Genomic DNA, 25,705 nt, shown 5'->3' on the forward strand with positions numbered 1-25,705 from the left:
ACTTGAGTCCTGGAGATGGGAAGTACAGTGCCTGCACTCTGAAGGATGGGTGTTAATGTTGCAGTTTAAAAACTGTAGTGTAAAGCACCCTTCTGGCAAGACAGTGATGGAGTGAATGATGGTGAAAGTTTTTCTTTTTCGGGCCACCCTGCCTTGGTGGGAATCGGCCGGTGTGATAATAAAAAAAAAAAAAATAATAATATCGGTGACCATTCTATAAATGGAAGGATTGTGAAGATCGCGAGAGCATACATAGTAGCGAAGGCAATGGGCATCACGGCGATCAGAAAAGGATGGAACATTCGCTTCTGCATATAGGCTCTCAACAGGGGAAGAGCGAAAAGCACCAAGGCATAAACGTAATCCTTGGTGATGGATGGGGTTAAGGCTAGAGAGTAGCAGGAGAGGCCACTGAATAAATCTGGTCACCATAATCGAGTTTCAATAAAACGAGGGCTGAATGTAGGCGAAGCAGAGTTCGACGATCAGCTCCCCAGGAAAGATGAGCAAGGGTTTTAAGAAGGTTTAGCCAGCTGTGACAAATTTCCTTCAGAGAGGTAATGTGTGGTTTCCAGGATAACCTACGGTCAAAGAGAAGGCCTAGAAACCTGACTATCACGTTCGGGGATACGGGAGCCATAGAGATACAAAGGATGATCGGAGATGACAGAGCGTCTAGTGAAAGTAATTTGGTGAGTTTTGGTACTGGAAAATTTAAACCCATATGTGGTGGCCCAAGTGGAAACAATCGACTGCACACTGGAGAGAAACTGCAATGAGATGACAGTCAGCGCCTGCACAAGCAATAGCGGAGTCATCAACATAGAGTGATGACCAAATATTGGGTGGAAGAACAGAGGCCAAATCATTTATAGCTAGGAGAAAAAGTGTTGTGCTCAGAACACATCCCTGAGGGACACCTTCAGCTTGGACGAAATCCGGGGAAAGCACATTATTGACTCGAACACAGAAGTGTCTGTCAGTTAAAAAGTTCTTAAGGAAGGATGGTAGATTGCCTCGGAGGCCTTAGGAGTGGGCTTGGGCCAAAATGTTATACCTCCAGGTTGTGTCATATGCCTTCTCAAGGTCAAAAAATATGGCAATAACAGTGATTATTCGCAAAGGCATTACGAACATACGTATCTAAGCATAGTAAGGGGTCTATGGTAGAATGGCCCTTACAAAAGCCATATTGACTAGCGGAGAGACTGTTGTGTGTCTAAATACCACATTAAACGTCGATTTACCAGACGTTCCATCACTTTGCAAACTGCACTAGCAAGAGCGATGGGACGATAGTGGGAGGCACCATGTCCTGTAGTACTCGGCTTGCGGAAAGGGAGAAAAATGGCAAATTTCCACAGCTGTGGAAGAACTCCTTGTGCCCAAATAAGATTGAAGAGGTGTAAGAGGACTACAAGGGCTGACTGATGTAAATGTTGTAACATACGAATATGAGTGTCGTAAGGTCCAGCTGCCGATTATCGGCAAGCTGAGTGTTGCCTCCAGTTCCTGAAGTGTAAAAGGCGCATTATACTGTTCTTCTCTGAGAAGAAAAGTCCAAGGGTACTAACTCTCTGGCAGAATTTGGAAAGAAACGAGGGGCATAGATGGAGCCCCCGGGAAATAAGAACATAAGAACATAAGAACGAAGGAACACTGCAGAAGGCCTACTGGCCCATGCGAGGCAGGTCCAAGTCTCCTACCGGCTTAAGCCAATGCACCCAACCTAGTCAGGTCAGGTCACATTGACTTAAGGGAGGAACACGGCAACCGACCTGGTAGCACAAGCCATCAGGTCCAACTCACACCCACCCACATCTACTCATGTATTTATCCAACCTATTTTTAAAGCTACACAACGTTCTGGCCTCTATAACTGTACTCGGGAGTTTGTTCCACTCATCCACAACTCTATTACCAAACCAGTACTTTCCTATGTCCTTCCTGAATCTGAATTTTTCCAACTTAAAACCATTGCTGCGAGTCCTGTCTAGGCTAGATATTTTCAGCACGCTATTTACATCCCCTTTATTTATTCGTGTCTTCCATTTATACACCTCAATCATATCCCCCCTAATTCTACGTCTTTCTAGAGAGTGCAGATTCAGGGCCCTTAGTCTATCCTCATAGGGAAGGTTTCTGATACATGGGATCAACATTGTCATCCTCCTTCGTATGTTTTCCAGAGCATTTATATCCATTCTTTAATACGGTGACCAAAACTGTGCAGCATAATCTAAATGAGACCTAACCAAGGATATATAGAGTTGAAGAACAACCTGAGGACTCCTATTATTTATGCTTCTTGATATGAAGCCAAGGATTCTGTTAGCTTATTTGTGAACACTTATGCACTGTTGTCTTGGTTTCAGATTACTGCTAACCAGAACTCCTAAATCTTTTTCGCAATCCGTATTATTAAGATCTACACTATTTAGTTTATATGTGGCATGGTTATTTTCCTGTCCAACATTTAGAACTTTGCATTTGTCTATATTAAACTGCATCTGCCACTTCTCCGACCACTGCATCAGTCTATTCAAATCTTCCTGTAGTGCTCTAATGTCCTCGTCAGAATGAATTCGACGGCCTATTTTGGTGTCATCGGCAAACTTGCTTATGTCGCTCTTTATGCCCTCATCAATGTCGTTTATGTAAACTGCGAACAACAGAGGGCCCAACACTGACCCCTGTGGAACACCGCTAGTGACGCTTCCCCACTCTGATTTCTCCCCATTTATGAAAACTCTCTGCTGCCTATTTGTCAACCATGCCTCTATCCAGGAAAAAAAATATCCTATTCCATGTGCCTTAATTTTCCTCAATAGTCTCTGATGTGGGACCCTGTCAAAAGCCTTACTGAAGTCCATATACACAATATCATATTCATTACCATGATCTACCTCCTCAAATACCTTAGTGAAAAAAGTTAATAAATTCGTAAGGCAGGAACGCCCCTTTGTAAAACCATGCTGAGATTCGTTGATTAATTTATGCTTTTCAAGGTGGCTACGAACTGCCTCGGCAATTATTCATTCCATAAATTTCCCCACTGTGAAGGTTAGGCTTATTGGTCTATAGTTCGAAGCTAAGGACCTGTCACCTGCTTTGAAAATACCTAGGTATCACATTTGCCATTTTCCACTTATCAGGCACTATGCCAGTCTGTAGTGATATGTTGAAAAGATTAGCCAGAGGTTTGTTAAGCTTCTCTTTACATTCCTTTAGAGCCCTTGCATACATGGATCAGATAAGTGCCAATTTCAATGGCAATGTCAAGAGGGTTTGCTACATCAATACCGGCGACCCGTAGAACAGGAGCCAGGTCAGGAGAGTTTACCACTCAATTTCCTCACTTTTTTCCAGACTGTACTCAGAGGAAGCAGAGGTGATGGTGGAAACAGTCTCGCCAGCAAGTGCGTTTAGCATCACGAATGACACAGCTAGTGATCGCACGCTTCTGCTTAAAATCAAGAAGTCTCTCATTGGTTCTATTGTATCGGTACCTGCCCCATGCAGCGCGTTTCAAACGTACTGCACGAGCAGGAGACCACCAAGGCACGCACTTCTGAGAATGCCTGCCTGAGGTTTGGGGTATAGAATGAGAAGCTGCGGTATAAACTGACGTCGAGAAGAGGTGTAGGAGCTCATCAATGGGATGAAGAAGGAACCTCACTAAAAGCAGTGAGTTGCGAGTAAAGGTCCCAATTTGCCCAATCAAATTGCCAGCGAGGGCTACGGAAAGGTGGTGAATATGAAGGAGAAGTAAGAATGATTGGAAAATGATCGCTGTCATGCAAGTCCGGTAGAACAGACCAGGTGAAGTCTAGTGCAGTGGAGGAAGAGCAGACAGATAGATCGATGCAAGATAGAGTATGAGTACGAGGATCAAAATGGGTGGGAGTACCCATATTTAAAACATGGAGGGGGTGAGGAGCGAGAAAAGCCTCCAACTGAATGCCACGTGAGTCACAATGAGACCCCAGAGGAAATGGTGGGCGTTAAAATCACCAAGTAACAGAAGTGGTGGTAAGGATGAAACTAGAAAGGCAAAATCTGGGATAGAAAATGCTCGAGAAGGAGAGAGATATAAAGAACATATTGTAAACCACTTATTCAAGTGGATACGGGCTGCAGTGTAATGCAGAGAGGTGTGGACAAATAGTCGACGGTACAGAATATCATTGTGTAGAAGGGCACTTTCATTAAAGGTCCCATCTGAGAAAGGATCCGAAGAATACAATAAATTATAGCCCGAGATAGGTTGGAAAACAGCCGAGTGTAATTTTGGTTCTTGTAAGCAAGCACCAACAGGGGAAAACCTGGAAAGCAACATCTGAAGCTCACCCCGATTACCCCTGAGGCCGTGGATATTCCACTGTAAATAGGCCATGATTGGCAATGAAGAAAATACCAGGAAACCATAGGGAAGGGCACCTACAGACTAGAGGGGTTAGAAAAGTCAATGTGTGGTGGCATTGGAAGACGTTCAAGCAGCGAAGGAATGGAGCGTTGCGAAGAATGGAGTTGTGAAGATGGAGGAGAGGGAAGAGAAGGAACAGGAGGTGAATTAGTGTCCATTGAAGGTTTAGTCTCTGCAATATATTCTGAAATGGCTTCAAGTGTTTCTGAATTCAAAGATGTATGGGAGACCATATTGGAGGTAGGAGGAGGGTGAGTAAAGATTGGGACAGTAATGGACTGTACCAAAGTAGAGGGGGACAAAAAGAGTGTAGGGGACTGGAGATGAAGTGCAGGGGGGGGGACAGAAGAGGCAGAAACCTGGGAGATGGTAAAAGAGGGAGAAACTTGGGAGGGAACGGGGGTGGAAGGCATAGTATGAGGAGGGTGAGCCTCCACACTTGTAATAGAGCCAGAGAGAGGGGAAGAACTAGGCACAGAGACTGGAAAGGTAAAGTGTTGAGGTGGAAGAAGGGAAGGAAGGGGCAAAGAAGATTTGAGCAATGTGGATTTTTTGGACTTCTGAGAAGTAGAGGGGCGATTGGTATAAGGTGTTGTACGAGGTCTTGTCGATACTGGGGCTTGTGAGGAAGGACACGAAGATGTGAGAACAGACCGAGTTGTAGTCGGGATATCAGAGCCAAGGACAGCAAAAGGATTAGATGCCGGAGTGGCTATGGGAGGGGTAACAACAGAGGAGGCTGCAGAAGATGGGACCCCAGAAGTGGGGGGGATGTTTTGAAACACGAGAATAAGAAACACTGGGTAGTTTTCCTTGGAGGCGGAGATGAGTAACTGCCATAGCATAAGGGAGACCTTTTGCCTCTAAGGCAACGGATTTCACGCTCATTTAAGTAGACCTGGCAACGGCGGGAGTACGAAGGGCGAGCTTCATTACAATTAAGGCAAGATGGAGGTTGACTGCAAGATGTACTAGAATGGTAGTCGGCACCAGACTGGGCATTTGGCTATAGATCTGCAATATTTCACTGGGTGACCTAAACGCCAGCAATTTCTACACTGTTGCAGTGTAGGGATCACCTTTCAAACTTGTAACCTATGTCCCGCGACATAAACAAGGGATGGGAGTTCTCGGCTGTCGAAAGTTAATCGAGCCACATTGCAAGGGTAACGTCTCTGCCCACGGGCAGGAAGGACATAAGTGTCGACTTTGAGGATTGGGAGATCCTGGAGTTCCAGCTGTTCAAGAATGTCATTGCCACATGACTGGAAATTCTGTTGGACTATGGTATGGGGGCAGAATGACGGTACCACTACAAGATTTGAGAGAATGATGTTTTTCAATAGTGATAGGAGTAGTATCGATATGCGAAAGGAGAGAGATCATGAGCATGGGTAGCATTCTGGACAGTGACGATACACGTACCGTTCTTGAGAGCATGAAATGAAATATCTCTACCAACATGACACAGGAGCGCTTTGCCAATACTATGGTCAAAAAGATAGGCAGAAGAAGTGTCTTAAAGTAAAGACTTTAGTCCATTGTGTGGTCCAAAACTGAGCGTGGAGAGGGAGTGCATGACGTGTGTCTTTTCCAAGTAGAATGGAAAGGTAAAAAAGGAACATCAGGAGATTGACGTTGACGTTTAGGAGTAGGACCGGAGTTGGTCCATCGTGAAATGGGCTGGAGATTCGAAAATTGCCGTACCGTAGAGGAAGAGGCCGGAAGCAGTCAAAGGAGAGTGAAGGTCAGACAAATCGAAGGAGTCAGTTGAAACCCCGGTACCTGAAGCGGGTGAGGAAACGGCACCAGCAAGAGGTACAGGGGCATCAGGAGTGTCTGAAGAGTGGTCTAAAAACAAGGCAGGGTCAGAATAGGGTGTGGTATCAAGAAGGGGGCCCAGGGGTAGTGGGTTCATGGATTGGGTTCTCCATGGTTGGGTTACTCCTTTGCTTTTTGTTTAAGAAAAAAAAAAAAAAAAAAAAAAAGAAAAAAAAAAATAAAAAAAAAAAAAAAAAGGGAGCAGGGAGGAATAGTTCCCAGGAGGAATGAAAGGGCCAGAAATCTCCCTCTGCGCCCAAGAGGACCTCAGCACCGCAGATGCAGCATGGAACCCGTGCCATACCCTACCCTTCATGCCAGCAATCCGGGATAGCAACCTCACGTCTGCCGAGCTACAGTGGACAAAAGAGGGCGGCCGGATATCCGCAACAAAGCATACCTCCTTCGGCCACCACCCCCGGAATCCGAAAGGTGGCTTCCAGAGATACACCCGTCGCCCGAAAGACACCCAAAGCTACACTCCGGGAGGGATACCGGAGAGGTATCGGGACATTCCCAGGCGATCCAGATTCCACGGCAAACTACGCCACCGCCAAGAACCTCAACGGAATGGGATGGACCCCGGTATCCTTTCCCCTACCTAGGAACTAGCGCACCTGTGGGAGAAATCCCAAAGGCCAAAAAGAGGAAGGGCAAAAGGGAGGGATGAGGAGGAAGAGGAAAGGAAAAAGGGGAGGAAGGGATAGGGAAAGGGGGGATTGGGGGGGTAATTAGGTTCGGTCTGAGGAAGGAGACAGACAGGTCTAATTCCTCAGACCAAGAGCCTCTTCACTACAAGGAGCCCCCCCCCCTTGAAGAGGACGGTAAGCTGAAAATGGGTAGTCTCCTGTATAACCTGCCTTATTACATTTGGATTTTAGTGACTAAGGAGATTAGGTAGTCTAACACCCATGACTGAATTCACGAGACTCCTCCGATCCAAGTCAAATTTGCAGTCTGGCCACTAATTTTGGCCTTGGAAATAAAACCAAAAGCAAGTTTCGAAGTTCCATTTTTAGGTTTCGGTGGTTTAAATGCATAATTGTTAATTAGCAAAACAATCCTAGTAATATACCATATTGCCATTGAAGTGAATAAAGGCGATAAAAGGTTTCGATTGAATAGGGAAAGGGGACTTGTGGATTCTTAAACAAATCCACGCGTGCTGGTGCTAATTTAATACTAATTATCTTAAAGCGAAACCACTTAAGTTTTTTTTGTAGAAGAGTGGGCTGTTGTATGGATGTTAAAGCTGGCATGATGTATTTTTTTTTTAAAGTATTTGATTTTAACTAAATTATTAAAAAAAAGATTACTGAAAATGTGTTTTCAACAGTAATGCGATTTGACGAGGACGAGTCGTTGAAGGGTTTTAGATTTGTGTCCAGTGGATTTTTCTTGAATCACTAGTTTGTTTGCTTACTGTGTATGACGTCGATCACCGTTCCCACATGCAGTAATAACTGTTACAGTATGTTTGTATGAAAAAGTTTAATTGTAGCGAAGTTACTAGATAACTTAGTAGTTTCCTTATTCTTCAGTACTGAATATTTATTCAGTACTGTTAAGATTTAAATTAGCGAGAGTCAGATGCAGTAATGGTTGACAAAGGCCAAGAAGGAATATTATAATCAAGGGGAAGAGCTAAACCCGTAAGATTATACAGCGCCTGAGGGGGGATGTGGAAGGTATTAAAGTTTAATTCAGTGAACTTTAGAACAGATCCAATTCCCTAGATCAAGAGCCCCTCACCAGCATAAAGGAACCTTCCCCGAGGGGTCCAAGAAGGAATAAAATAAGTCACACTAAGTAAAAAGATAAATAAGCGTGGGTTACAAAAGGGTAAAGTCAATTTTGAATACAAAGGATTATGAATGGACAAGACATGGTCATTGTAAGGGCCCCACAAGACATTAAGTTCTCGTGAAAGGAAGATTCAAATAAGGAAATTTATTTAAAATAAGAACTGGAAGTTAAAGTACTGAACTCTTTACTGAAGCAGATTGAAAAATATGCCAAGTAAATTAAGTGAAGCTTTGATTAGACAGTCCTCAGATTGGTGTTGCCTGAGCGTTTGGGATTAAGTAGTGGGAAGAAACCGGTGGTAGCAATGGTCATAAGTTGTGACCATTGTGAAGTATAGTTCCAGTAGGTAGCAACTGCAAATACAACTGGCAGCTTAAGGGAACTGTTGCCGGTCGCTGTAGAAGTGGTACCTCGGTCCTGGTGGGAGAAGAGTTCTGAAAATTAGGAATTTTCAGATGTATGCCTAGATGTTCTTAACATCTAACCCAAACCGCATAGCAATGATGGGAATAAGACTACAACCCTGACAAGCAGTCACTCAAGCTGAAAGCCATTAGAAGAGATCTTTAGGATTATGAAGATTACATTAACATTGTAATAGTCGAGTAAAGTTAAACTGAAACCCCAACAAAGTACACCTAACAAGACTAGAATTCTTGTTCGAATTAAACTGAAAACCCCACAAATAATCAAGAGTGGAAGTCCATACTCACAGACGCGATGAAAGCAGAAAGCCGAGTGATGGTTCTTCGTCAGCCAGGTCCCTTGTTAACTCCCACCGGGTGGAGAAAGGGGGGGGGGGAGGGGCTAAAGGTAATGACTCACACCCCGTTCAGAACACTCATACTGCCAATTATACTGCATTCACCACTCATACTTCCACTCTTATCTAAGTGAACTTTTCAATCATAGACGTAAAACAAAATATGGATCACGTTTCAATCAGAGAAGAGCTTTCACAAGACAGATTAAAAGTTGTACCTAGAGTGTAAATGGCCAGTTAAAAGAGAGTTCTGCTACACGAGTGTGATTTCATTTCTATCGGCAGTTCGTCTTTCAGCCACGCTATCTCTGAATGTTGATTCAAAATTATTGTGGTTCAGGTGATATCACACCAGTCGATTAATAATTAAAATCGCCGATCCAAGAACTTTATTTTGATTCCAAGGAGAGCAAATTGGTGAGTATGCACACACACACACACACACACACACACACACACACACACACACACACACACACACACACACACACATGGAGCAGGGGAGAGAGATCATGGAGCAGGGAGAGAGAGGACCCAGTAGCAACCAGTGAAGAGGCGGGGCCAGGAGCTAAGAATCGACCCCTGCAACCATATATATGTGAGTACAAATAGGTGAGTACACACAAAACCAGGGAGGAGGTGAAGAAACTACTAGGTGAACTAGATACCTCGAAGGCGGTGGGCCCAGATAACGTATCTCCTTGGGTCTTGAGAGAAGGAGGAGAGGAACTGTGTGTGTGGGTATGTTTTACGAGGAGAGGTTAAGGGAACTCAACCTAATTACTTTAGAGTATAAGAAGGGTAGGGGGGCATGATAACGATATATAAAATACTGAGAGGAATTGACAAGGTGGACAGGGCTCGAATGTTTCAGAGATGGGACACAGGAACAAGGGGCCACATCTGGAAGTTGAAAACCCAGATGACTCAGAGATATTAGGAAGTACTTCTTTAGCCTTAGAGTTGTCAGGAAATGGAATAATCTGGAGAGTGAAGTAGTGAAGGCAATTTCAATACATAGCTCTAAGAAGAAGTATGATAAGGCTCTAGAAGAAGGGAGAGAATGACCTAGTATCAACCAGCGAAGAGGCGGGGCCACGAGCTATGACTCGACCCCCTGCAACCATATATATGTGAGTACACACACACACACACACATACACAGCCCTCCCCCGACTTACTCAAATTGGTAATTACACACACAAGTTACGGTCGTGTGTACAATACTACTTTTAAAATAAATAAAATTCACACGATGTATTGAATAACAAAACACAATACCGTGACAGGAACAATACACAAATAACTAAAACTTATGACGACGTTTCCGTCTGACTTGGACCATTGTGTTACTAGTTTATAGTCCAAGTCGGACCGAAACATCGACATTAGTTTCAGTCTCCTAAGCGAGGATTGTATGAAATGCGTTGTAATCAATGCATCAAAATCCTAACGCAATTCTGATGATGAACCACAATAAGGAAGTGAAAGAACTCGTCATAAGCTGTCATAAATATATTTATTTTCAATGTTTTTAACGTCAAATGCCTGACAGTGTATCCTCTATATATAAACAGAGGAGTAGAGCACTGGGTCTACTGGCCTATGTTAGCAGCGTGTCCACCTCAGCCAGTTGGTTTATTACTTCCTCAGCGACCGTATCCATATCCGCCACCGTATCCATATCCACCGCCGTATCCATATCCACCGCCGTATCCATATCCGCCACCGTACCCATATCCACCACCGTGTCCATAGCCACCGTGTGCGCCATGTACTCCCGCGTTTCCAGGTCCGCCGAAACCATAGCCACCCTTAGGGTTCCTCAGGAAGTAAGAGGCATGAGAATATCCATATCCAGGATGGCTTCCACCGCTAATTCCACCATAGCCCCCATAGCCATATCCTCCATGGCCCCCGTAGCCATATCCACCATAGCAAGTGGCCACTAGGAGCGCTGCAATTGCTGACAGGAATAATAGTTTCTGTAAATCAAAATACATACTGATAGACATGTTAATTCACTGAAATACGTAGTTAATATGTTTTGAAATTTAGGGAAACCTTATGAAAATTAACAAAAAAAAGTTTCTTTTATGACTTATTTTAAGAAATAGATACAGAAAGGGTAAGTTAGAAATGGGAAAAAAGGAATGGAGAATTTAAGGAAGGGAATGGGAAGAGAATGGTATAACAGAGAGGAAAGGGAGAAAGATGGATGAAATTAAATGAATTCTTACCAAACTCCTGACTACAAGAAATATATATATATATATACATATATATATATATATATATATATATATATATATATATATATATATATATATATATATATATATATATATATATATAATTTAAACACGCACACCCACATGAGCCAGGAGCTATGAATCGACCCCTGTAACCACAATTAGGCGAGGCCACACATGTGGAAGCATTCACAATAAAACGCAAAACATTTTTTTTACACATGCAATATATATGTAATGTAATTAAGCCACAATATAATGAAAATCTGCTTAGGCCTTTCGGAACATGCCGTCAGAAGCTTAATCATTCAAAGATATTACAAGGGTTAGCTAGAAATCTAGAGAAATTAGGAAGAAATGGGTATAACAACATTTTCTTTTGAAGCATAATATTATCGATTGTTTGTGCATTATATATATATATATATATATATATATATATATATATATATATATATATATATATATATATATATATATATGGTTACCATGTTTAGCGTATATCTGCACGTGCTTGATTCAGCCAGTGAACTGAAAACCAGGTCCAGAACAGAAGCTTTTATATCCATGTATGTATACCCATGTGCGGCGGGCAGCACAAGTGACAAGGGCAGCTATTGTTTGTAGCTATTGTTTGTAAGTGACCCTGACGAAATAACTTGCGGAAAAATTTAACTATTTCTTTTTTTTTTTTAATTAAGAAAGTTTCTTTATTATATTTTCCATAAGGAATGATGCTACGAAGCTATCAAGAAAATATATTTGCATTTTTATCAAGTATTAGAACTTCTCTGTTGATAAGGGTGCTTTAGGTAGTATAATACTTTCTCCATTCACGTACACAGTCACGGCTCGTGGTTCTGCGCGTGTGCCAGTATTTGTCAGTCTTTTCCTTTCAAGTGTAAAACTCCGAGACAAAACAATATTACGTGGTAATACCTTCCCCCAACCCCAGTTCGTATATAAAATCTGATGTGTACGTCTCATGACGGGCCTGCAGTCACTGAGAACCTAGGGGCGACTCTACCGTGAAACAAATGAAACTTAAGCTTTAGGGCCCCTAATTCCCGAGGGGCTCCAGAACCGACTATAGTTCACATTCTTTAAAAATTTTGGGTCTACTGTACCAGAAGGGGTTGCGAAGGGGTCCCCGTAAAATGTAGGTCCCCTACTGCAGAGAGCAGTAATGTATATACACAGAGTGGTCAGTGTAGGAACTCTCAGAGTAATCCTTAATCCTGATTATAATAAACATTAAAGTATCTTGTAGACAGGCGCCATGCAGTTTTAATTTCCCTCGTAAAGTCGACAGAAATAAATTCTAAGATATTAATACTCCATTGTTCTACTAATTCGTGTTTTGGGCTAGGCCAGAGTGGTTAAATAAGAATATTTTATAAATAATTTTTTTATAAATAAGTTATCTTTCTGTGACAGATAAATAGATATGAACTAACATACTGCAATATGCGCATCTGAAGTAGAATCGCAACAGGCGATCTTAAGCTCGAGGATATATCTCATACTCTATTCATTAAATCCAAAATTAGTCGTGATAAACGACTGTCAATCAAAGAACAGAAAACTGGAAGGAAAAGGAATCGAGGTCCTGCGCGTAGCAAGCCGGACAGTATATTATTAAACTGCGGTATTCTCAATAGGATGCTTTCATAACCGTCACTTCTGTGAAAGGATGCAGAGAGAATCAAATGTATGAGAAAGTTGTTGTGGTGTGGGAGGGCCCTGTGATGTTATAAACAGTGGAGGCTGGTGCTACCTGTCACAGAAGTGACAGTTATAAAATGTTCCTATTGAAACCAGCGTGGCTGCATGTATATATATATATATATATATATATATATATATATATATATATATATATATATATATATATATATATATATATATATATATATATATATATATATATATATATATATATATATATATATATATATATATATATATATATATATATATATATATATTATATATATATATATATATATATATATATATATATATATATATATATATATATATATATATATAGGCAGAATATGGGGAATTCTTTAGCTCAAGATCTTTCACAATTTCGTGCGTCGTCAGGAGCTATGCAATGTTTCAAATCAAGCAACAGATAGAGAGAGGGGAATTATTTTGCTAGACTTGCAACATTACATAGCTCATGACGACGCACGAAAGTGCAAAAGGTCTTGAGAAAAACATTTCCATCCCCTTGCGGCTTGAGATGTCTACATTGTTAAGTGAGGTCTATATTGTGATATATGCTTTATGAGAGAGGCCTCTATAATGATGAACAACAAAATTACAAGGAAATATTTCTTTGATATTAGTTCAGTCTACCCAAATGGCTTGTGTCTCTAGAACGAGTAAACAAAACACTACCCAATGGCTTGTGTCTCTAGAACGAGTAAACAAAACACTACCCAATGGCTTGTGTCTCTAGAACGAGTAAACAAAATACTACCCAATGGCTTGTGTCTCTAGAACGAGTAAACAAAACACTACCCAATGGATTGTGTCTCTAGAACGAGTAAACAAAACACTACCCAATGATTTGTGTCTCTAGAACGAGTGAACAAAACACTACCCAATGGCTTGTGTCTCTAGAACGAGTAAACAAAACACTACCCAAATGGCTTGTCTCTCTAGAACGAGTAAACAAAACACTACCCAAATGACTTGTGTCTCTAGAACGAGTAAACAAAACACTACCCAAATGGCTTGTGTCTCTAGAACGAGTAAACAAAACACTACCCAAATGGCTTGTGTCTCTAGAACGAGTAAACAAAACACTACCCAAATGGCTTGTGTCTCTAGAACGAGTAAACAAAACACTACCCAATGATTTGTGTCTCTAGAACGAGTAAACAAAACACTACCCAATGATTTGTGTCTCTAGAACGAGTGAACAAAACACTACCCAATGGCTTGTGTCTCTAGAACGAGTAAACAAAACACTACCCAATGGATTGTGTCTCTAGAACGAGTAAACAAAACACTACCCAATGATTTGTGTCTCTAGAACGAGTGAACAAAACACTACCCAATGGCTTGTGTCTCTAGAACGAGTAAACAAAACACTACCCAAATGGCTTGTCTCTCTAGAACGAGTAAACAAAACACTACCCAAATGACTTGTGTCTCTAGAACGAGTAAACAAAACACTACCCAAATGGCTTGTGTCTCTAGAACGAGTAAACAAAACACTACCCAAATGGCTTGTCTCTCTAGAACGAGTAAACAAAACACTACCCAAATGGCTTGTGTCTCTAGAACGAGTAAACAAAACACTACCCAAATGGCTTGTGTCTCTAGAACGAGTAAACAAAACACTACCCAAATGGCTTGTGTCTCTAGAACGAGTAAACAAAACACTACCCAAATGACTTGTGTCTCTAGAACGAGTAAACAAAACACTACCCAAATGGCTTGTGTCTCTAGAACGAGTAAACAAAACACTACCCAAATGGCTTGTCTCTCTAGAACGAGTAAACAAAACACTACCCAAATGGCTTGTGTCTCTAGAACGAGTAAACAAAACACTACCCAAATGGCTTGTCTCTCTAGAACGAGTAAACAAAACACTACCCAAATGACTTGTGTCTCTAGAACGAGTAAACAAAACACTACCCAAATGGCTTGTGTCTCTAGAACGAGTAAACAAAACACTACCCAAATGGCTTGTCTCTCTAGAACGAGTAAACAAAACACTACCCAAATGGCTTGTGTCTCTAGAACGAGTAAACAAAACACTACCCAAATGGCTTGTGTCTCTAGAACGAGTAAACTAAACACTGACTTCTTGGCCAGAAGCCACGTCATAGTTTCCCTTTAGTCCTATACAAAATTTGCTGAAATTTTTCCTTCGACAGAATACACTCAGCCCAGAGACACCACGGGAGAGCTTTTCACAATATTATTTCCACAATATTATTTGCCATTAAAATATTTAATTGCATGAGGTGCGTGAGAAAGAGACTGTCATTGTATAATAACACCAAGACATACTTAGGGTTGTATTCTGTGTTTAGTTCGTATTCTGTGTTTAGCTCGTATTCTGTGTTTAGTTAGTATTCTGTGTTTAGTTCGTATTCTGTGTTTAGCTCGTATTCTGTGTTTAGTTCGTATTCTGTGTTTAGTTCGTATTCTGTGTTTAGTTCGTATTTTGTGTTTAGTTCGTATTCTGTGTTTAGTTCGTATTCTGTGTTTAGTTCGTATTCTGTGTTTAGTTCGTATTCTGTGTTTAGTTCGTATTCTGTGTTTAGTTCGTATTCTGTGTTTAGCTCGTATTCTGTGTTTAGTTCGTATTCTGTGTTTAGTTCGTATTCTGTGTTTAGTTCGTATTCTGTGTTTAGCTCGTATTCTGTGTTTAGTTCGTATTCTGTGTTTAGTTCGTATTCTGTGTTTAGTTCGTATTCTGTGTTTAGTTCGTATTCTGTGTTTAGTTCGTATTCTGTGTTTAGTTCGTATTCTGTGTTTAGTTCGTATTCTGTGTTTAGTTCGTATTCTGTGTTTAGTTCGTATTCTGTGTTTAGCTCGTATTCTGTGTTTAGTTCGTATTCTGTGTTTAGTTCGTATTCTGTGTTTAGTTCGTATTCTGTGTTTAGCTCGTATTCTGTGTTTAGTTCGTATTCTGTGTTTAGTTCGTATTCTGTGTTTAGTTCAGTTCTTTAGTATTTTTTGTTAAGTATTATAAGTGGGATGGAATCTCGTAAATTTTATCAGCCTACCGAACAGAGAGCTCAGGACTATTTGTTTTCCCGTGTCTTCCCCTTCATGAGTGGTTCCTTGATGCTGGTAAAGGGCTCTTAATCGAAGGAATTAGACCCGGTCTCTCCTTAAGATCGAAATTGTTGGCCTTTCATTTCCCAGGCGCTGTGACCCCTTACATTTATCACTTCCCTTTATATAATAATTAATAATAATAATAATAATAATAATAATAATAATTCAGAACCCTCGTTAATATAAAAGTAAGAATTATTTAAAAAAAATTCTTGGTGCTTTTAAGCATTAATCTTTAAAGAACGAAAATTCCTTAAAAAATTCCCTTTAATACACTATCAATAGTGAACTTTATTAACTAAATAACAAAGCACATGGCCACTAGAAAGGTATATCCTCAACATACCTCAGTCATACGGCTGGCAGAGGGAAATTATTTTTTCCAAGCTGTGGTTCAATGAAATCCGTGCAGAAGTTTTTCACTACAGGTTACAAAGGCTTCCAGTACTCATGTCAAGGTTAATGGATAATGGCATTTAAAACTTATCGAGTGCATGAGGGTCATTAAGGCTGCATGGCACTTGTTCACCACCGAGTGAAAACACTTTGATCACTAAAATCGGGACTAACGTAAACTCTCAGTGTAAACTCTCAGTATAAACTCTCAGTATAAACTCTCAGTGTAAACTCTCAGTGTAAACTCTCAGTGTAAACTCTCAGTATAAACTCTCAGTATAAACTCTCAGTGTAAACTCTCAGTGTAAACTCTCAGTGTAAACTCTCAGTATAAACTCTCAGTATAAACTCTCAGTATAAACTCTCAGTGTAAACTCTCAGTGTAAACTCTCAGTGTAAACTCTCAGTATAAACTCTCAGTATAAACTCTCAGTATAAACTCTCAGTGTAAACTCTCAGTGTAAACTCTCAGTGTAAACTCTCAGTATAAACTCTCAGTATAAACTCTCAGTGTAAACTCTCGGCGTACATACGCTCAGAGAGACGCATTTCGGTGTATGTATCCTGTGTATTGGTATTATTATTATTATTATTTTTATTTTTTTTTTTTTTTTTTTTTTTTTTTTTTTTTTTTTTGCAAAAAGGGAACCTGTCATTGAAAAAAGATTGATTTATATTGATAGAATTTACTTAACGTTAATTCGTTAACTTTTTCTCATAACGTTTTTCCAAGCCAAGAATGTTTTAAATTCAAGAACTTAAATCACTTATCTCATAATTGCTTCACCTCTCAAAAAAATTTAAACAAAGAGAAAGTGTGAAAGAGATAATATGCAAAAAAAGGGAATTTTAATTAAAACATTAACAAAAAAACTCACGTTTTATTATTCACTTGTACAATACGAAAACTGTTTTCATTTGAAAATAAAACTCATTATGTTATTATAGAGTTGTGACTTTTATTTCTGAGTTCGCAAGAATGATTAAGATTTAAAGCCTTTTAGGATGTGAATTTGTATCTGATGGGATGCTTGACATCCTTTAAGGCTGATGGTGACTGTTTCAGTGATGTGTGGAGGCTTCGTAAGGTTGATGGTGACTTCGTAAGGTTGATGGTAACTTGACGTGATGTGTGGTGACTTCGTAAGGTTGATGGTAACTTGACGTGATGTGTGGTGACTTCGTAAGGTTGATGGTAACTTGACGTGATGTGTGGTGACTTCGTAAGGTTGATGGCGGTTTGCAGTGATGTGTGGTGACTTCGTAAGGTTGATAGTGGCTTGTAGTGATGTATGGTGAGGTCATTAGGTTGACGGTGACTTTCGTATTGATGTGTGGTAGTTTCTTGAGGTTGATGGTGACTATTGTATTGTCAAGCGATGACGTCGTAAGGTTGATGGTGACTGTTATAGTGATGTGTGATGATTTAGTAAGTTTATGACACTTTTAAAGTGATGATTTTCCGTGTTTTCAGTTATAGGCCCAAAAAAATTATTTCCCGTAACCACCTCCACTACTGTGTCCACCTCCACCAAAACCACCACCACTGCTGTGTCAACCTCCACCAAAACCACCACCCCCACTGTTGTGTCCACCTCCACCAAAACCACCACCACCACCACCACCTCCACTACTGTATCTACCTCCACCAAAACCACCACCACCACCTCCACTACTGTGTCCACCTCCACCAAAACCACCACCACCACCTCCACTACTGTGTCCACCTCCACCAAAACTACCACCACCACCACCACCCCCGTACCTGCTACCACCACCACTCCCATGTCGTGTACCACCCCCACCACCAAAGAAGCCTCCAAATCCTCCTGAAAAGCCTCCGCTTCCGGAGCCTCCATGACCACCACCTCCGAAACCACCTCCTCCAAATGACCCTCCGAAACCACCTCCTCCAAACGACCCTCCGTGACCACCGCCTCCAGAAGAGCTGGTTCTTCCTCCATAGATACCTCCTCCGCTTCCTCCGCCTCCAAAGGCACTACTACTGAAACCTCCTCCTCCTCCGCCTAAGGATAAACTTCCTTTTCCACCTCCTCCAAAGAAACTATTCCCGCCTCCAAAACCTCCTCCTCCCAACGAACCTCCGTGACCACCACCACCTCCTCCACCACCAAACGACCCTCCGTAACCTCTGCCTCCAAATGAGCTCCTTTTTCCGGAGCTGCTTCCTCCATGTCCTCCACCCCCAAAGGATATGCTCCCACTTCCGAAACCTCCTCCTCCAAACGAACCTCCATGTCCTCCACCTCCGAAGGATATGCTGCCACTTCCAAAGCCGCTGCCACCTCCGTGTCCACCACCTCCGATAAAGCCGCCTCCACCTCCCGATGAGCTTCGACCGCTGCTAAAATGGCCTCCAGACCGTGAGTCACCACTGGAGGAGCCATACCTCCTCCCTGGTGAGGCTCGACAAGTGAACACCAGCACAGTCAACAGCGCTATTGTTGTAGCCAACCTCTGTAAGAAAACAAAAGTTACAATACAGCGGCTGGAGCATTTCACGATACGCAATAATATATATATATATATATATATATATATATATATATATATATATATATATATATATATATATATATATATATATGGAGAATTAGAGGTATTGGGAAGATGGAGGGAATATTTTGAGGAATTGTTAAATGTTGATGAAGATAGGGAAGCTGTGATTTCGTGTATAGGGCAAGGAGGAATAACATCTTGTAGGAGTGAGGAAGAGCCAGTTGTGAGTGTGGGGGAAGTTCGTGAGGCAATAGGTAAAATGAAAGGGGGTAAGGCAGCCGGGATTGATGGGATAAAGATAGAAATGTTAAAAGCAGGTGGGGATATAGTTTTGGAGTGGTTGGTGCAATTATTTAATAAATGTATGGAAGAGGGTAAGGTACCTAGGGATTGGCAGAGAGCATGCATAGTTCCTTTGTATAAAGGCAAAGGGGACAAAAGAGAGTGCAAAAATTATAGGGGGATAAGTCTGTTGAGTATACCTGGTAAAGTGTATGGTAGAGTTATTATTGAAAGAATTAAAAGTAAGACGGAGAATTGGATAGCAGATGAACAAGGAGGCTTTAGGAAGGGGATGTGTGGACCAAGTGTTTACAGTGAAACATATAAGTGAACAGTATTTAGATAAGGCTAAAGAGGTCTTTGTGGCATTTATGGATTTGGAAAAGGCGTATGACAGGGTGGATAGGGGGGCAATGTGGCAGATGTTGCAGGTGTATGGTGTAGGAGGTAGGTTACTGAAAGCAGTGAAGAGTTTTTACGAGGAGAGTGAGGCTCAAGTTAGAGTACATAGGAAAGAGGGAAATTATTTCCCAGTAAAAGTGGGCCTTAGACAAGGATGTGTGATGTCACCGTGGTTGTTTAATATATTTATAGATGGGGTTGTAAGAGAAATAAATGCGAGGGTCTTCACAAGAGGCGTGGAGTTAAAAGATAAAGAATCACACATAAAGTGGGAGTTGTCACAGTTGCTCTTTGCTGATGACACTGTGCTCTTGGGAGATTCTGAAGAGAAGTTGCAGAGATTGGTGGATGAATTTGGTAGGGTGTGCAAAAGAAGAAAATTAAAAGTGAATACAGGAAAGAGTAAGGTTATGAGGATAACAAAAATATTAGGTGATGAAAGATTGGATATCAGATTGGAGGGAGAGAGTATGGAGGAGGTGAATGTATTCAGATATTTGGGAGTGGACGTGTCAGCGGATGGGTCTATGAAGGATGAGGTGAATCATAGAATTGATGAGGGGAAAAGGGTGAGTGGTGCACTTAGGAGTCTGTGGAGACAAAGAACTTTGTCCTTGGAGGCAAAGAGGGGAATGTATGAGAGTATAGTTTTACCAACACTCTTATATGGGTGTGAAGCATGGGTGATGAATGTTGCAGCGAGGAGAAGGCTGGAGGCAGTGGAGATGTCATGTCTGAGGGCAATGTGTGGTGTGATTATAATGCAGAGAATTCGTAGTTTGGAAGTTAGGAGGAGGTGCGGGATTACCAAAACTGTTGTCCAGAGGGCTGAGGAAGGGTTGTTGAGGTGGTTCGGACATGTAGAGAGAATGGAGAGAAACAGAATGACTTCAAGAGTGTATCAGTCTGTAATGGAAGGAAGGCAGGGTAGGGGTCGGCCTAGGAAAGGTTGGAGGGAGGGGGTAAAGGAGGTTTTGTATGAGAGGGGCTTGGACTTCCAGCAGGCGTGCGTGAGCGTGTTTGATAGGAGTTAATGGAGACGAATGGTTTTTAATACTTGACGTGCTGTTGGAGTGTGAGCAAAGTAACATTTATGAAGGGGTTCAGGGAAACCGGCAGGCCGGACTTGAGTCCTGGAGATGGGAAGTACAGTGCCTGCACTCTGAAGGAGGGGTGTTAAAGTTGCAGTTTAAAAACTGTAGTGTAAAGCACCCTTCTGGCAAGACAGTGATGGAGTGAATGATGGTGACAGTTTTTCTTGTTTGGGCCACCCTGCCTTGGTGGGAATCGGCCAGTGTGATTATAATATATATATATAGATATATATATATATATATATATATATATATATATATATATATATATATATATATATAAATGATCTCTGGCTGAAGTAGACTCGAACCTACGAACCTTAAGACAAGGTACGCAGTGCTTTACCAATCTACCCACACTGTGTTTGTGTATATTTCGCCTGCTCTCGCGAATTCCTTGCATTGTGAAAATCTCTAGTGAGGCTGATGCATGCAGGGGATGAGATGAAAAGCTGTAAGCCTTCTCCCTGAAAGCTGGCTGCCTTGGATCAAGCGTGTAGCTCAAGCTACACGCCAAGGTATTGTCAAGTGTTGGTAGATTGGTAAAGCACTGCGTACCTTGTCGTAGGTTCGAGTCTCCTTCAGCCAGTGATCAGTGTTTGTGTATATTTCGCCTGTTCTCGCGAATTCTTTGCATATATATATATATATATATATATATATATATATATATATATATATATATATATATATATATATATATATATATATATGTCGTGCCGAATAGGCAGAACTTGCGATCTTGGCCTAAATAGCAACGCTCATCTTGCCATATAGGACAAGCAGAAGTTTGTGTATGCAATAATTTCGCCAAAATCATTCTGAACCTAACGAAAAAAAACATATTTCACTGCGTTTGTTTAGTATTAAATTACTGTAAACAAATCTAAAATATATTTAGTTGGGTTAGGTTAAAATAAATTGTTCTTGTTATAATAAGGTTAGGTAAGTTTTCTTAGATTCTTTTGTTGCAAAATTAAAATTTTTTACATTAACATTAATGAAAAAATATATCTTTAAACGCATAAGAGAAAATTTCAGAAAGGACTTAATTTTAAATGAGTTCTTGCTAATTGACCAGTTTTACATATTCGGCACGACATATATATATATATATATATATATATATATATATATATATATATATATATATATATATATATATATATATATATATTGCACCTCAAATGCAGCGCTGTTAGATTGTGTTTTTTTAAGAAGTCATTGTATCAGGCTTGTGAAAGATAATATTGATTTATATGAGAGTTTACAATTATCAGGATTATTATGTATCTTATTATTATTTATTTTGTTGTATCTTGTTGCAGGAGAGGCTTCCATTGGGACAACGTTTAGCTCTGTTTCTCACTTTGTCAAGACATGATGGAGAGTTACACTGAGCGAGACGTAGCTGTCCGGTTGAAAGCGTGTTCTGCAGCGTCTGTCTTTTCTCCGCTTTAAGTCTTATTGTCTTGATAAGACAATGCGTATTTTAAATTTCCTCTTATCCGAATAAAACTAGCGAGTGAGTTTGAAGAAATTTAAAGAGTGCAAACAGAAAATAATAGATCCCCCCCCACCAAAAAAAAAAAAAACAGATCTATAACCATTATAATAATATTTTTTTTTCAACAAGTTGGCCGTCTCCCACCGAGGCAGGGTGACCCAAAATAAAAAGAAAATCCCCAAAAAGAAAATGCTTTCATCATCATTCAACACTTTCACCACACACACATTATCACTGTTTTTGCAGAGGTGCTCAGAATACAACAGTTTAGAAGTATATACGTATAAAGATACACAACATATCCCTCCAAACTGCCAATATCCCAAACCCCTCCTTTAAAGTGCAGGCATTGTACTTCCCATTTCCAGGACTCAAGTCCGACTATATGAAAATAACCGGTTTCCCTGAATCCCTTCACTAAATATTACCCTGCTCACACTCCAACAGATCGTCAGGTCCCAAGTACCATTCGTCTCCATTCACTCCTATCTAACACGCTCACGCACGCTTGCTGGAAGTCTAAGAGTGGTTGGAATATTTGATCAACATTGCATGAAAGAATTATGCTAAGAGCATGAATAATTCCCTTTTATTAGGGAATAAGTAAGTTAGTTTATTCAGGTATACACAAATACAGTTACATAGACTATCATACATAACCCAAAAAAGTCAGAGTGATTTATTTCTATTGGGGTCCTTTCAGAATGCAAGAATTATAATGAAATAAGCTTCATGACTTATACCGAGTAAGGTATATGGTAGAATTATTATTGAAAGAGCTAGGGACTAGAGGAAAAGTAGGATTACAAAGGAACGCGGAGGATTTACGAAGGATACTGGATGCATAGACTAATTGTTCACTTTGAAGCATATATGTGGTGAATATTTAGATAAGGGTAAGGAGCCATTTGATGCACACATGATTTTAGAAAAGGCATGGGATAGGGTAGATAGGGAAAGCAATGTGGCAGAAGTAGCATATGTATGAAATAGATAGTAGGTAAACCAATAATAGTTAAGAGTTTTTATGAAGAGTGTGAGGCTGTGTAATACCAGTTAGAGAGGTTAACGTACAGAAATGTGTCTCGTGGGTTGGTAGCGCACTTAGGTCACACACTGAAGTCCGTGGTTCGATCCCGGGTACTGGTGTAAACACTGGGATGTTTTTCCTTAAGACACCTGCTGTCCCTGTTCACCTAGCAGTAAATAGGTACCTGGGTGTTAGTCCACTAGTGTGGGTCGTATCCTGAGGACAAAATTGCCCTAATTTGACCGAAATGCCCTGCGTAACAAGGGGTTTTCTGTATACAGTGGCATTGATGTCGCTAGGTCTGCATAAGTTGTATCATGTACTTGTAGAAATAAAGATTATTATTATTATTATTTTAATTATTATTACTACTACTATTATTATAGCCCCGACACTTATTTTCTAGTGTTTGAGAACTAAAGCACGTTAAAGCGAATCTTTAATAATAATAAGTTGTTTTCAATGTAAGGAGAAATGTGGCGTGGTGTAGAAGAGGCTTTGGTATGGAGTGGAGGCGACGTCGTGGGTGGATGCGAGTTGGTGGGGGTAAGGTGGACGTTATGAAGTGTAAGGAAGAGAGGCAACTATAATCCAGTAAATATAGGTTTCAGAAACAGATGTTTAATGTTATCATAATTATTTAACCTGTTTAAGGATGAGGTTGTATAATCCGTGAATGCTAGGGAGAGGAATGGTATAATAATAATAATATCTTTATTTACTACAAGTACATGTATACAAGGTATACAGTCCTAGCTGACAACAATGACATACTACTATATAGTAAGTCCCTTGTTATGCTCCGCATTTCGGGCAAATTAGGTCAGTGTCCCAGGATGCGACCCACACCGGTCGACTAACACCCAGGTACCCATTTTATTGATGGGGAACATAGACAACAGGTGGAAAGAAACACGCCCAATGTTTCTACTCTGGCTGGGAATCGAACACAGGCCCTCGCCGTGTGAAGCGAGAGCGTTAACCACCAGGCCACCAGATAGTGATTCTGGTGCGAAGTGAGAGTTCTCACAATTGCTCTTAATCAAATCAAATCAAAGTTTACTCTCTATAAGGGTTACAATGCGAGGTTTACAGATTTTGGTTATTGTGTGGTTTACATGTAATAAGATACTAATTACAGAGGGGGCCACTAGAACACCTACCAAGGCTAGGCATTTCGGGCAAACTTAGATTAATTCTTAACCTTAAATTAGAAGATAACATACTTTTGGGAGCGTCTGAAGATATGTAAAGGGTTGGTGGAGAAAGTTGGGCGGATGTGTATAAAAAAAATGAAAAGCGAGCTTAGAAATGAGCAACAAAAGACTAGATGTCAGACTGAAGGGAGAGAATATTTAGGAAGTGAATGTACGTATTTAGATGTTTGAGAGTGAACATATCGACAGACAGGGTAATGAAAAACGAGGTGGACAGTGTTACCAACACTTTATATGGGGGTGAGGCATAGGCTTTAAACGTAGCAGCAATGAAGAGGCTGGAGGCAGTAGAGATGTCATGACTGAAAGCATTATGTTATATAAACAATGCAGAGAAGTTGGAAAATATAGATTTTATAAGGGCTTGGGGTTACCAGAGATATAATTCCGAGGGTGGGTGAGGGGTTGTTGAGGTGGTTTAGCATTTAGAGAGGACGGAGCAGGATAGGATGACCAAAAAGGTGAACAAATTTTGGATGGAAGGAAAGAGAAATAGGGATAGTCCCGAGAAAAGTTGGAGGGAGGATATAAAAGGTTTTGAGTGCTACGGGCTTGAGCATCCAGCAGGCGTATAAGAGGGTGTCAGATCATTGACGTGTTATTGCAGTGTGAACAAGGTAACATTTCTGAATGGATTCAAGAAAATGGGTCACCGAGCTTGAGTCCTGGATGTAGGAAGTTTAGTACCTGTACTTAGGAGGGGAGGTGGAGATGTTGCTGTTCAGAATGTCGTAGAGCTGCAATATCTGAAAATTTCTACCAAGACCCCTAATGAATGAATAATGGTGAACGTGTTTCTTATTATTTGGGCCGCCTTACCATGATGGGAGATGATAGGTGCGGTAAAAATAATAACATCAACATTATTATTTATATTAATGAATTAAAAATGCACAGTACCGTGACTGGAACAATACACAAATACCTGCACATATCACATTGAAACTCATGAACACGTCTCAGTCTGACCGAAACGTCGTCATAAGTTCCATTCTCTTACTTGCGGATATTTGTGTATCATATTAGTGTTTATGTCAATCAATAACCAGAATAACCTATTGAAACCAAACATGCGTGACAGAAATATTTACCATGGCAGGAGAGTCGCCGGTCTTTCCGGAAGGACTGGAAGCAGTCAGAGAGGTCCCAAGAGGCTTATGTTCTCCACACTGGTAGTGGATTCCTTATATACAGAAGCTGGCAAATGAAGACGCCCTTGCTGAATCATTATTGTTTTGGATAAAATCCTGTACTCCAAGGTAAGGTATTGTAAATTGAGGTTTTCCTCAGCCATCACGTGTTAGAGAAAACGGGAAAGTGTGTTTTGGTGTTTTGCTAAGACATGTGTTGACTTAAGATGCTTCAAGAGCCTCCTTG

The 25,705-nt window shown here is 40.7% G+C and overlaps 2 protein-coding genes across 2 annotated transcripts; both read right to left on the reverse strand.

Annotated features, from left to right (window-relative positions):
• Nucleotides 1-10,323: 10,323 nt before the first annotated feature.
• On the reverse strand, nucleotides 10,324-11,595 carry LOC128697619 (keratin-associated protein 16-3-like). Its single transcript, XM_053789448.2, has 2 exons — nucleotides 11,557-11,595; nucleotides 10,324-10,801 (listed from the first exon to the last, which is right to left on the reverse strand). Exons 1-2 carry the CDS (start codon nucleotides 11,557-11,559, stop codon nucleotides 10,466-10,468), a joined length of 339 nt encoding a protein of 112 aa, XP_053645423.1. The 5' UTR covers nucleotides 11,560-11,595; the 3' UTR covers nucleotides 10,324-10,465.
• Nucleotides 11,596-17,144: 5,549 nt separating this feature from the next.
• LOC138854732 (loricrin-like) lies at nucleotides 17,145-25,481 on the reverse strand. Its single transcript, XM_070099514.1, has 2 exons — nucleotides 25,420-25,481; nucleotides 17,145-18,754 (listed from the first exon to the last, which is right to left on the reverse strand). The coding sequence occupies exons 1-2, from the start codon at nucleotides 25,420-25,422 to the stop codon at nucleotides 17,831-17,833; spliced, it is 927 nt and encodes a 308-aa protein (XP_069955615.1). The 5' UTR covers nucleotides 25,423-25,481; the 3' UTR covers nucleotides 17,145-17,830.
• Nucleotides 25,482-25,705: the final 224 nt, after the last annotated feature.

The sequence above is a fragment of the Cherax quadricarinatus genome, chromosome 68, assembly GCF_038502225.1.
Source record: "Cherax quadricarinatus isolate ZL_2023a chromosome 68, ASM3850222v1, whole genome shotgun sequence".
NCBI classification, from domain to species: domain Eukaryota; kingdom Metazoa; phylum Arthropoda; class Malacostraca; order Decapoda; family Parastacidae; genus Cherax; species Cherax quadricarinatus.